This window comes from Lygodium microphyllum, chromosome 2 (genome assembly GCF_053477565.2).
Source record: "Lygodium microphyllum isolate KBCC chromosome 2, Lygodium_microphyllum_v1.1.10, whole genome shotgun sequence".
Classification (NCBI taxonomy): Eukaryota; Viridiplantae; Streptophyta; class Polypodiopsida; order Schizaeales; family Lygodiaceae; genus Lygodium; species Lygodium microphyllum.
In genome coordinates, this window is record NC_141136.1 from 112,443,321 (window position 1) to 112,456,930 (window position 13,610).

The 13,610-nt window shown below is 43.6% G+C and overlaps 1 protein-coding gene across 2 annotated transcripts in view; it reads left to right on the plus strand.

Annotated features, from left to right (window-relative positions):
- Positions 1-1,840: 1,840 nt before the first annotated feature.
- Positions 1,841-13,610, plus strand: part of LOC148040197 (uncharacterized) — an 89,230-nt gene continuing 77,460 nt past the window's right edge. Inside the window, exons 1-3 of one of the 2 annotated variants that reach the window (XM_087697515.1) lie at positions 1,841-2,176; positions 2,274-2,398; positions 9,919-9,985. In XM_087697515.1, coding sequence (XP_087553641.1) covers positions 1,947-2,176; positions 2,274-2,398; positions 9,919-9,985 — 422 coding nt within the window. In that variant the 5' untranslated portion in view covers positions 1,841-1,946. The remainder of the gene's footprint in view (positions 2,177-2,273; positions 2,399-9,918; positions 9,986-13,610) is intronic. The other variant, XM_087697513.1, reaches the window with a different exon arrangement.

Consider the following 13,610-nt stretch of genomic DNA (forward strand, 5'->3'; position numbering starts at 1 on the left):
CTTTGTCTTCTTTCCATGAAGCACCTTTCTTTGTTAGCCAAGTAGGTTTCTATATCAACTTCAGAGTCACTTCCATCTCTTGACTCACTTTCAAGAATCAACTCAATCTCCCTGCGGGGATAAGCTAGATTATGTGCCATCCACCTTGTTTTGTGACCCTTTCTTGCCTTATATTCTGCTTAGAGCATTGACACGAGTCAGTGCTTCAATCCATCATATTCATCCTTTATGTCATCTTACTCTTTGGACTTGGGCTCATCACTTACAAAGTTGGCACACTTCTTGGTGAGGTGGCTTATTATGATACCATTCCCATTGCATTTTCTAGAAACTTCACCTAATGAGGGGATATTTTCTCTTTCACATTCTCGCTTTTGGGACGTTCTTTCTTTCCTTTCAACATTCACTTGGCTTGACTTGTCTTCAAATGCTCAAACCAAATCAAACTCGGACTTCCCAACCTCCATTTGGGCTTCCAATTCACATTTCTCATTTGGCATCATACCAAGAGCCACACCAACTCCGGCATATTCCTTCTTGATTTTTTACTTTGAGGTTGCTTTCCGTCTCCAAATGTCAAAGTTGCCACATTCCATGGCCTTGTCCACCCGAATCACAATTTGCTCATTCACACCACAAAGCTGCTCTTTGGCACATTCTTAACATATTTTAACATTCTCAATCCTCCTTTCCAACTCTTATAAAGCCTTTGCACGAGGGGGACTCATTGCCTTTTAGCCATTCAAACTTCTTGGTCTAGAGAGATTGGTAGCCACATTCCAACACAAATAAAATTTCTAGCACATGCCTCTTCTTCTTGGCATAGATCTCCTCAATCTCAACTTCCAAGTTCGCTTTGGGACATTGGTGAAACACGTTCATCTCTTTGGATCCAGGTATCCCAACGCGAGAGGCTATGCACCCCCCTTGTCAGGTTTGCTTTGATACCAAATGTGATGAACCATCCCTTGACCCTTGTTTTTGGAGTGGCCCCATGGGGACTAGTCCAAAGGCCCATTACTCCTCATGACACGATCCATGGGGGAGTTGCACAAGGGAATCCCCTTTGAAGGGGTCTCGATGTAGGGCGCATCACGCAATGCCTTGCACAATAGGTAACATGGCATGGAAGCAAGTAAGTAGGCTCAAGATAGCAATAGTAGGCAAAGCGAGTGGAATGGCCCTTCTTGGGGTCTATCACACTATGAAAGAGAGGTACAAGTCGAAGGCACTCACATAGACACACTCGCATAAACACAGGACGGGGCCTCGGACTAGTCCCCACAAGGCCACCCCAAAATGGGGGTTAAGGGATGGTTTTGAGCACAACAAAAATTTAATGTAGCCTTTATGGTCTTAAGTAGATGCACCCCTGTTTTGGCTAATGGATGCATGATAGTCTATTTTAAAAGACATAAGCAGGCAAGCTGGGAAAACCAATCGCAATCCTCCACTTACACCACTGTTGATCTCACTTTGCTTAACGAATCATACTTGAGTGGTACCCATAACTCTAGCCCTACATGTTTTCCTCATCATGGTGGTGTTGCACTTCACGGAGTAGGATGGAAAATCATAACAAAATTTTAAGCTCTTAGATGGGCTTCGCATGCTAATTAGAAGTTGTGCCATTTGCGTTGAATGCTTTATCAAATTTGCCTTCACATGCGGCAAATTATGTGTCATTTCTATACTATTTCTCTCTGGGCATAGTTACAAGATGCAATGCACCTTTTCTGGATTCGTGGCTGCCTGACTAACTTTGCTTGTGTGAAGCCCCTCTTGTTCCTTTAAACTCCTAAAACCCAACCAAAGACTCTGTGGTTGGGGTACCATGGGAAAGGCAGCCTTTGAGGGGAGAAGAGAAGCATCCAACGGGTTGGATAGGGTGACGGATTGGCAGCCAGTAATGCCTGCGCAGGACATCCCTCCAGAAGGGGGAAGCTATGCAAGCTCAAGGTTTCCTCCCCTGCTGCTACTCCTGCAGCATTCTCTCATCATCATGGGCCTGCGCCAGCCATCTTCTCCCCTCCCGCCCCGCTGCCGGTCCCGCATTGGCCCTCCCTAATCGCGACTGCAGGTTTGCCTCTCGTCCTGCCACCATCCGTCTGGCCAAGCTGCTGCCCGAGCTCCACGCCTTTGCTTCCTTGGGTTTCACTGCAGACCCCAGGCCGAGGTTGGCCCTCAACCCCTCGTTCCCTTTCACCGAAAAAAGTCATTGTTTTTCTTTTTTGATAACCGCCATTCCTCCATGTTTTCTCTGTGATCATCAGTATAGAGAGAGTTGCCAATGGATTGTTGAAAGACGCAGCATCTCTTCTTGTCTACCAGGACGTGCTCAGGGTTCCTCCTGCTCAAGCCTTCCTCAAGGTTCTGCTTGCGTTGCGTCGGGGCGAAGGTAAATCGTCCATGCCAACATCTCATTTCGTACATGTAGCAATAGCTTTTGCACAGTGCCGATAGTATCTTCATACCTGTCTCTGGATTACCCAAGCCACAGAAAGTTCGCATCAATTCGACTCGCATTAGGATGCCTGGTACACATAGGACACTTATACGAGGCATTTGTTCCCGCAACAACTGTGCCGATGATGCTACCTCCAGCTTGATCAGAAAATGCTGCCTGAATTTAGCTATAGTCTCCTGTACAAGTGTGCTGGTTCTCGTGTTGTTGCTGTCTCCAACCAACGCAGCAGAGTTTCAAGCTTCCAGGCACTAAACGACCTTATTGGCAGTTTCTTCACACTTCCGTTGCCCATTTTTTCATGCTCGCTTGACCCATGTGATGGATATCAACTTGATTTCAGATGCATTCATGACACTGTGTATTCTCGCACTCATGTTACGTATTGCTCTATTGTGGATTCACATAAATCATTCTAGTACCCTTAGATACTCTTAAATCTGCATATGACCTGCAATAGAAATGCAAACACGAAATTGAAGCTGCTCTTCAGATCCTTCATGCTGGGGAGTCCGAGTATGTTCAAACGTGCAGCTTTGAACACGGCATATGTTCAAAATAGCCAGTTCTTGGTTCCTCATAGACTTTGTGTATTGTAAAGTTACTTTGTAGTTCTCAATAGAATCAATGAGAAGCCTAGATGCCCACATTGTGGGAAGGGGACACATCTTGAGGAGAAATGTTGGAAGAAGTATCCTCACCTTTGTTTGGGAGCGAAGGATGGAGCTCAATCATCGGAGCCTTCCTTTACCTCTACACTAGCTGCTACCCATGAGTCTATGTTCCTTCATGTCCATATGTTGGAGGAGCCTTCTTAAGTGGATGCTTTGTCTTCTGGGAGGCCTTGGCTTATTGACAATGGGCTAATTGAAATCCCCTTAAATTCCAGCATATCATTGGTCAATCCCTCAAAACACTAGAACAACTTGCTGTTCTTTGCAAACAACAACCATAATTTTCAATTTGCCCCTTGATTGCGCATCCATAGGGGTCAAATTGAATTTTCTTCAGTTGCATGCAAATCAGCCCTGTTGTGGACCACTAGATTTCACCCAATCTGCCTTCCACTGACTAAATTTGCAGCAACAATCTTCACAAATCACTGAGGCATGCATGCATAATGGTTACAGACCTGGGATCAACAAAATCCCAACAGCAACACTTCAGGTCCAAAATTGAGACTTGAATCATCAATTTTCTTCAGCAAATTGCACATGCATCAAGTGGGAGAAGATAGCAATAGGAGAGAAATATCTAATACATAGTCCCAAACAGATACCAGTAAGCCATTTTTAACCTAGAAACATGCCCAAAAACAGATTGCCCACAAGAAATGAGCCCCAAATCAGGTTGCCTGCTCATGATTGTGCATTAAATGCTTCTGCCTGTTGCTGAAAAGCACCCAACGGCTGTCTTTTAATCAGAAATGGCCTGTACATGCATCTTGCCAGCCCTTGATTGGGCTTCAAATGTTGTTGCCTACTGTTGGTGATGTTCCAATCAGGTTGTCTGCTACTGTTTAGGTTTTCCTGCTGTCAAACCATCCAGATTCAGGTTCGGCTGCTGTCAGTTGCTCCAAAATGACCTTCAGCTGCCCTCTTTGAACCTAGAACTAACTGGAATGCCAAGTGACAAACCTGCCATGCCAAACTCAGTCTCTTGTCTGAATTTCTGGCTAGTAATGATTTAATAAGTTGAAAAATATATGGCCATGCTGAAGCTATGGCCATTGCCTTAATTTAAAATTCCTAACTTCTTTGAACCTTAAATTGTTGAGACTTTTAACAAATCTTATTCCAAGACATTAAATCAATTAATTCCCTAATCCCGTGACACCAAAAGTCATTCCCAAGGTGTGAAGGTCCAACCCTCAGAGACCCGCTCGGGACCCCGTCTAGGCCCTGGGGCAGCACTAGACCCATTCCATAACATTGCCATCTCGACCCCTCAACACATCACGGGGCACCTCAACACGTCACGGAACGCGACATGGCACATAACATGGCACAAGATTCACCAAAGGGCCCATCTTGAGGCCAACACGTCATATTCATATGTGGACAGCATTTACAAGATCACGGGGGGCTCAGCAAGGGACTATGTCACGGCAGGTGGGTGGAGCTATCAACGCGCTTCGACACGACGCCACAACCGTGGGTGAGGGAGTACAAGGCAACACGTCACGGGGCACCTCAACACGTCACGGAACGCGACATGGCACAAGATTCACCAAAGGGCCCATCTTGAGGGCAACACGTCATATTCATATGTGGACAGCATTTAGGTACTCCCTCACCCACGGTTGTGGCGTCGTGTCGAAGCGCGTTGATAGCTCCGCCCACCCGCCGTGACATAGTCCCTTGCTGCGCCCCCGGTGATCTTGTAAATGCTGTCCACATATGAATATGACGTGTTGCCCTCAAGATGGGGCCTTTGGTGAATCTTGTGCCATGTTATGTGCCGTGTCGCGTTCTGTGTCGCGTTCTGTGACGTGTTGAGGTGCCCCGTGACGTGTTGAGGGGTCGAGATGGCAATGTTATGGAATGGGTCTAGTGCTGCCCTGGGGCCTAGACGGGGTCCCCAGGGGGTCCCGAGCGGGTCTCTGAGAGTTGGACCTTCACACAAGGTGCTATTCAATGTCCTTGACTAAGATCAGTGGGTTCCCCACTAGCACTTGTTAGCATAATTGGTGCCAATGTTCCTTACTACCCAAGCTAGGGTTGTCTCTCATTGTTACTTACACTCAATGTAATCTCACATGTGTACCACACATGTTCACAACTTAGTTGTCCCAAGAGCATTAAGTTAAAAATTCACAATCTCGTGACATAAGTTGTTGTAAGTATTAGCAAGCCTAGAGAACATTGCAAATCCTTTGGATAGGATTCAAGTGGAATGATCCCCTTATTCTACATGATTTGTTGATACCAATGAGATAATGAGTCCTTAGGAGGTGACCGAGGAGTAGATGACTTTGTAGGTGAGTTAGGGGGGTTTGAAGTAGAGCTGGCTTTGATGGCATGATATAAGATGCAGTAGGTGTAGATGAAGAAAGAGAAGGATGTGATGATGCAAGTCTAAGTGGTTGTATAAGGTCCCTCTCATTAAATACGTCGTCCTTGCTAACTAGAAACTTATTTGTACTAGGATTGTACAAATGGTACACCTTGGATTTAGAGTAGGCTACAAAATTCAAAAGCTGTGCCCTAGGCAGGAGTTTACCTTTCTTGTTATCTAGTGTATGTACATGTGAACCAAACGATGGTGGGAAAGAGATGATCGAGTGCCATGCAATGCCTCAAAGGGGATTTTTTTACGGATTGTCAATGTCCGGCAACAATTTAGAATGTATCTTGTAGCATCGACTGCCTTTGACCACATGTGCTTAGGTAGGTGAGCTTGATTGTGCCATGTTCATGATTGTCTAGCTTCTAAGCTTAACCACTCTATTCTGTAAGGGAGAGTTGGTAGAGGTGGCTTGGTGGTGAATGCCCAACCCCTATAAGAACTTGATAAATTTGTGGGAGACAAACTCACCACCATTATCACTCCTTTTGTCTCTATACAGATATCCGTTTGATTTTGGACCAACTGCACCTAAGTGGAAAAGTAGGTAAAGGCTTTGGATTTTTTCTTTAGAAGTACCTCCACATATCTCTAGAGTAATTATCTAAAATTATAGTAAACCATTTAGAGAGAGTATAGACAATCTACTACTAACTCAAGCCAAGATGAATAAACTTAAAGTGACACGTGTTGAGCTAAGACATGCTTTACAATTGATTAGCATTTTTAAATAGCTCTAAAACTTGCTTAATTAATGAAAAACACAAATTTGGTGCATAGTTTAAGAGAGTTTCAGTGGTTCCTCAAACCCTAATTTTTGGGGCACCCTTCAACATCTATAAATAGATAGACTGCCCACCATTCAGTCTTAGCTCTTTTATGCATGTTTCTCACTCGTGTATAGATCTCAACCATTAGTCTCCCACCACGTGGCGGTCCAGCCTTTGGGACTGTTGCCATGACGTCGTCTGCTTCTCTATTGTGACGTCCTATTGCTGCATTCTATTGCGGCGTTTTGCTACTGCATTTTATTGCTTCGCCACATCATGAATCATCATCCTTTGCAGTCGCCTTAGTCTCCTTACACTTTGATGATCAACATTTGGTGTTTCTCTCACTTCGTCACTGTGACTAGTAGTCATAGCACTTGGGATCCCTATCCGGTGGACATCACTCTCCGACACTTTACTGCTCTACCCTTGGGCATTCTGTACACGTACATTCATTTACAACATTCATTCACTTTAGAGTTTCTTCCCTTTGTGTTTGTCTCTGTGTTTGAGTTTTGAGTTTTGTGTTTGCATTTTGCATTTGGGGTTTGAGTTTTGCTTGTCTTTGTTTGAGTCTTTGTGTTTCAGTCTATACTTGAGACTAGACCACTAAATCAGAACTCTGTAGTGACTCAAGACCGCTAAATGCATGGAGCTACGGGCTCTCATTTGCCTTCATAGTATGGATATAAAATCATATGATATCGTAGGGCTGTTTTTGATTTGAATTTGTATGTTTACACTTCAGATGGAGGGTGCGTGGTGTTCATGCTTTATGTTGATGACCTTATATTGACAGGTGACCATGCTTGCATGATCTAGCAGACCAAGGATGCCCTTCATGAGCACCATAGCAGCTAAGAAACACGTTTCTTTTAGTTTGAAACTTACGAAACGTTTCTTAAAGTACGAAACATTTCTGAGAGTAAAAAATGTGGGTTTTTTGTTTTTTTTTGTTTTTTTTGAGTTGGAACCCAAAACGTGGTTTTTTGGACAAAAACTGTTAGGCAATGTTAAACATGATGATGATGATGGTGTGCAATGACTCGTGGCTCAAGATTTTGGATGAGAGATTGATTTTTTTGTGATTTTGTTTAGTTATTGGACTTTGTCAATCTAGTATCTATTCTTGTCTTGAGAGTTGGTTTTCATTTCAAAACAAACTAACAAAATGTCAAGATCGAGAATGAATCATAATATATCATAAATAACTCATAAATGAGACTAACTTGACTCAATCCATGTTGTAGATAGGCTATTTACATGTTTATTTCAATTTTCTTTGTATGATATATATGAGTCATAATGTTTTGAGTTCTAAACCATAGTATAGCTTTGTCCAAAGACTAACTTGACATAAGTGACAAGCCAATAATGGATCATGGATATATAACGCATTATTCTCAATTGACTCTATTATCACTCGAGCTCAATTGGCCATTCTTTGTTTAAGATAGAGTTCCATAGAGGTTTAGAATCTCTTTTCCTAGTCAAAACTATTAAAAATCCCTATATAAAAAAATTTGTGTTTCTTATTTTACCCCCTCTTGAAGGAAACTTACAAAACACGTTTCTAATGTTTTGTTTCTAAACGTTTTTGGCATTTCTAGCTGCTATGATGAGCACTTTGAGATGATAGACACATGCCTTTTACATTTCTTTTTGGGTTATGAGATATGGTAGAGTGAGAGGGGGATCTCTCTCTCAACAATTGTATATGGAGGAGCTTTTGACTACATTTGAGATGTCTACATGTCGACAAGTCTCTATTCATATGGATCCAAATTAGAAGGCTTCCACCTATGTAGATTCACCGGTAGTTGATGCTTCCCCCTATGGACAATTGATTGGATCTTTGATGTGGCTTCTTAGCACTTGGATTGATATTTGCTTTGTAGTTGGTTTGCTTGCAGGATTCACGAGTGAGCCAAGAAAGCTCATTGATAAGTTGCCTTGTGAGATCTCTACTTTCTCACAGGAAATCCTGATCTTGGCATCTTCTATCCTGCAAGTTTAGGAGACACTATGTGGTGTTGTGGGGATGGAAGGGTTCAGATTGGGCTGATGATGTTGATCTTTGGTGATCAACTGCAGGATTCTACTTTCTATTGGGTGCACGTGTTGTCCCTTGGAGTAGCAAGACGCAATTGATAGTTGCCCTATCATCTACGGAGCCGAGTACTGGGTGGCGGCTTCTACCACCTGTGAGATTGTGTGGCTTTGATAGATGTTGGGAGAGCTTGAATGTCCTCCGAGCCAAGCTACCTCTCTTCTATGCTATACTGAGAGTGGCATAGCTCTTGCATGGAACTTGGTGTTTTGTGCGAGGATGAAGCACATAGATATCCAGTATTGCTACATTTGAGAGAGGATCCTGGATGGTACCATAGAGGTTGAGCATTGAAAAACAGAAGACAACTTGATAGACCTGTTCACCAAAGCTCTTCCTCAAACTATTCTCTGTTAGCATTTTAGATCCCTTAGCCTCATCTTGCATCCAGGATCTGAGAGGGGTGTTAGTGTAGACACCTCTTGGACTGGGTGGGGGGCTAGGCAGATAGGACACCAGGATGGGCAGGCAGTTTGGCAGTTGTGGGCAGCAGTTACGGGGTGGGGCTGAGTGGCAGGCATGACCCTTTGCACAGGGCGGACAGGGCTAGATCAGGTCGGGCAGGCCTGTTGGATAGGTCTGGCATGTGGCAGCCGACCAGGCTTGCCACTGTCTGCCCCAGTCGATCAATTCTGGGCAGGCTGATTGCATGCTTCTGCTGCTTTTTTTTGGCCTATTTCGGCCCATCCTATGCTGCCTCCGGCCATCATTTTGTTTGCAAAGTGCAAGGTCTTCCATCTGTCCATATGCTCATGGCCTTGTACTCAGCATTTTATTCCTTAGTCATCATTTCAGTGTTCTGCTCTCTTTCAGCGTTCCCGTGTGTGTGCGTGTATTGAGCACATTTGATCAGTCTGAGCACATGCTTCTGCATTGCAGCACTCTGACAAGTCCACCACTGAAGTGCATTCCCCTTCAAGAAAGTGGTTACCTTATGCACCTTCGAATGTTTAGAGAAGCTACTAGTATGAATGCCTGCTAGGAAGATGAGAAAAGGATGACAATTACTGATGATCTTGTAGAGGGAAATGGTTGTTTTATATAGGTTGCTGAAACAAACAAACCAGTTCTGATGCCCTTCCACACAATTCAGTGTGCCACAATCCATAAGACCTATGCTAGTAATGAAAGCCCTTTGGTGCCAATTAAAAATCCTCCATCGCTGCTGCAAACCTCCTAAGCTCTGCACTATCGCCTTGTAGGTGTGTAATTTGTGTCCTATGTGAAGTCAACATCTAGGATCTCCTTATTACTTATGAAATAGTTTGAAGTTCAGGGTTTGAATTCAGAAGTTATAAGCTATATGCTACTGCTTGTTGATTTGTCATCACTTTTAAGTTGTGAGATGTGAGGCTGTAAGTAGCAACTTATAAGTTTTGACTTGTATATTTTTAATGTGCGCTTGGATACTTAGGTACATGCTCTTTCATATGCATCAGCTTGTGTTCCATGAGGGAGGGAGGAGCAGTTGAGAGAGGATCTCAACTGATGCATATTGAATTTTGCAGATGGTTGGAAACTTTTGGATGCATATGGAGAGTTTTTTAAGCTTATGGCTGTGGGCCATTTCTCCAGGTTTGGTGCTCATGAGCTGATGTATCATTTTTTTCTTGCTAGTAAAGCTTGATGAATTTTATATTATATTATATCAATAATAATGTGTCTCGTCTGTAAAGTTTGGATTGATAGTATTATAATTTCATGCAAGGCTAAGATGTTCTAGGGTCACAAATGAACAAATACAATTCTAACATTTTCTTTTTTGAATGACAAGGCAAGGGGTGTGATGAGAATGTGTGCAGCACATGGTTGTATCGATGGGTAGTCTACCTTGATTCAAATATTTGCAGATTACTGATATGTCTAGCATGTGGCATTGTATATGAAGGTGAAAGCCATTGGTATGGTAGTGGGATTCAGTGCTGAGGTTGCAGACTTGTCAAGAGTTTGAACACTTTTTGATGACAGTTTCTTGCCATGGAATGAGAGATGACATATGTAAAATCTATTCAGATGTAAACTCTATTTGCAGATGACTGATATGTCTAGCATGTGGCATTGTATATGAAGGTGAAAGCCATTGGTATGGTAGTGGGATTCAGTGCTGAGGTTGCAGACTTGTCAAGAGTTTGAACTCTTTTTGATGACAGTTTCTTGCCATGGAATGAGAGGTGACATATGTAAACTCTATTTAGATGTAAACCAAGTCTTGGCCTGCTCCAGATTGTTAGATTGGCCGGATAAAGATTTGCATAGACTCAAGTTTAATCGAATGGCTCGTTTGGGTTTGCAGACAGTTTTGGACGGTGTTATTTTTGGGCAGTCCTAGCTTTACTCTTTTCGGTGTATTCGTCAACACTTTCGGGTACCCCGAGGATATGGTGATGTCTGGTCATCCATACAGGTCAAACTTCAGAGGTTCTCTCTGTTACCAGTGCTGTAGCCTTTGTATCCATGGCGTGATTGGAAGTTTGTGATACCGGATGATTTTGAGAAGAGGTCTGCCAACTAGATTTACCATCAGATGGTGGAGGCCAAGAGATGGGTCACTACAAAGGTGAATAAATTATGGCATATTAGGGATGGCAAAAAGAAGTGGCAGGAAAGATTCCTTCAGCTATGAAAGTCCAAGGTTCCCTATCAGGGAGTCTTCTTGTGGAGATTGCTGATTTCTGGTCTTCCAACTGGAGAGGTGTTGCGTGCTCGGAAGATTTCTGTTGGACGTTGTGTATTCTGCACTACATGTGATGAAACATTGCTTCATCTTTTTGCCTCTTGTCCAGTTGCGCGACAGATCTAGTGTTTTATCTCCTGTGTGTGGCTCTCGGTTACTCAGCTACACATGACAGCCTGTTCTTGGATTATGGGAAAGCTCCCCTCCATGCCTTCGTTGCATTCTGATTATTCCTACCAATTCCAGTTCCTTAGATGGACTTCACTGCGGCATATCTGGCGTACTCGGAATGCTTTATTTTTGATTCGGTTTCTCCATGGTCATGTGGCCTGGATTCAAGGTTTGGTGTTATGGTAGATTTCTTCTATGATATTAGTTGACCTCATTCTTCTTGACATTGCTGGCTCGTGGCTGGCTATTGTTCGCTCTACACCAGCAGTGTAATTTTCTTCTTATGTTAAAGTCTTGATAGTCTTTCGTCACTTTCTTGGAGGACCTGATGGTCTGATGTAATAGAATGTAAGAGATTTAGTGAGAATCTTGACTGGATGGTCTGATATATATATTTTTTGGAGAGTGAGTCCTAAGCTGACCTATTGGTCTAATGTAAAATATTTACTTAATTCAATTACCTTCACGAAAAAAAATAAAAAACAAGGTGCTTGACAATGAGGGTGTTTTCATGTCTCTATGGATCGATATAAGAAAATATTATTTGAACTAGTTTTAGTCTTATGTGTTGATATGCCTTAAGAGCAACTGTCACACATCAACCTCCCCTCTCAAAAACACCATTTTGCCTATTGTTGTTGATGCAGCTGCAACCATCGTCAGATCCTTCCTCCCTCACCCCCGTGCATTCGCCTCCCCTTCTCTGTCCACTCTTGCTCTGGCTACACCTTCTTTGATGGCTACCTTGCTCCACCCTCAACCTCGTTCAGCCAGCTTGCTTGTGCTATCCTTGATGTAGCCAGTCTAAAGCATACTCCTTACCTTCTTCCTCCCTACTGTCACTCTCCCACCATTGCTTGACTGGTCCCAAATTGCACACCTCTGTGCAAGCTAGTAGGCTCCACTTGCATATCTTGGCGTCTCTTTGCCCTCACTTACTCATTCTTAGCCATGTTCTTTCTTCTTTCTCCTTTTGTAGCAAGTTTCCTCCTCCTTTCAGTTTGCCAACAGCTTGTTCGAAAAGTCTTGTGAGAATTGCATGCAATGGAAACCTTTGGTGCGACATCAGTGCAACTTGTGGTTGCAGCCAATTCTCTCACATTGCGTGTGGTTCTTTTGAGGGATAGCTCTAAACAGGCCTATCAAAGAGTTAGAGGAGACAAGCTTTATGGATAGGGTGCGGGTCAGCTTCTGAGGCACAACTTTGTGATTGGCTTCACTCTATCCTTTGCATAGCTGAGACCTTGCTGTTGGTACTTGAGGCATATACAATTCATTCAACCTTCGCAAATGTAGTACATGAGCTAGTTAATAGGTGGTCTCCACAAAAGAAGTGATTTATATTGTTCCATGGTATGGTGGCTTTACAGTTTCCAACTTCAATTTGCACCTTGAGTTCCCTTAGCATCCTATTACTCTCCCTTTTCCACGCCTTGTGGTGAAGTATTACCAATTGGTGGAGGACTTTGCACACTTCTTCTGTGTTGTGTTCCTTGTATCCTTTGCAAATGTGGTGACAGGTGCAAGGATACTAATGGTAGCTACAATGTCAAGAAAATATCTATAGAGTTGTAGATTGTGGTTGGCAGCTTGTCACTTCATTAGTGGGTCATTGTCATAGTGCAGCCTACTTTGTGTCTTAGATGCATGCATTCAGACATCAGGTTGCGGAGTGTATGTGGTTTGGGCATAAGCTTGTTTTGCAAGAGATTGCTTGCTAGGAAACAAAGTCCCATCTTATTGTGGATGATGATGGATTGACTAGTGTGCAATGATGCCATGGTGAGTGCTAGACACCTCAACAACAGCCCCAACTGTGAGTTGGGACTTTAGGACATGTCACATCTGGTTAGCATGGTTTCATGTAATAATGGGAGGCCCTTTTTCACAGCGAGCTTTGCCATCCTTTGCCTCCACCCTCTCCCTGGCCTATGTCTCCACCTTCCTCTTCGTGCTTACCCCTGTCTCCTTTCCCTTTGTCGCATCCATCTCTATTGTAGATGGTATTGCCTTCGTACCTCCCAAATTTGCCCACCCCTTCTCCATGACAGCCCCTTCCTCACCCTTCTCTTGTCATTCCCCACCTAACAACTCCTTCCCTCAGGTGGCGATGAGCTCCACATCCCAATGACCTCTTGTCATTCCCACCTACAACTCATTCCCTCAAGTGGCGACGAGCTCCGCATCCTAATGACCTCCCCTTGACAATCATAGAGTGACCCCTCTCGATGAGAGGGAGACTCCATGTCCTTGGTGGCTCTAGCATTCCTTGCTACTCCTAGCTTCTACCACAGGAGTTCCAGTGTTGTTGGCCTTGGTCCTACAAGAGAGTTGTGGGTGATGTGGAGTTTTTTG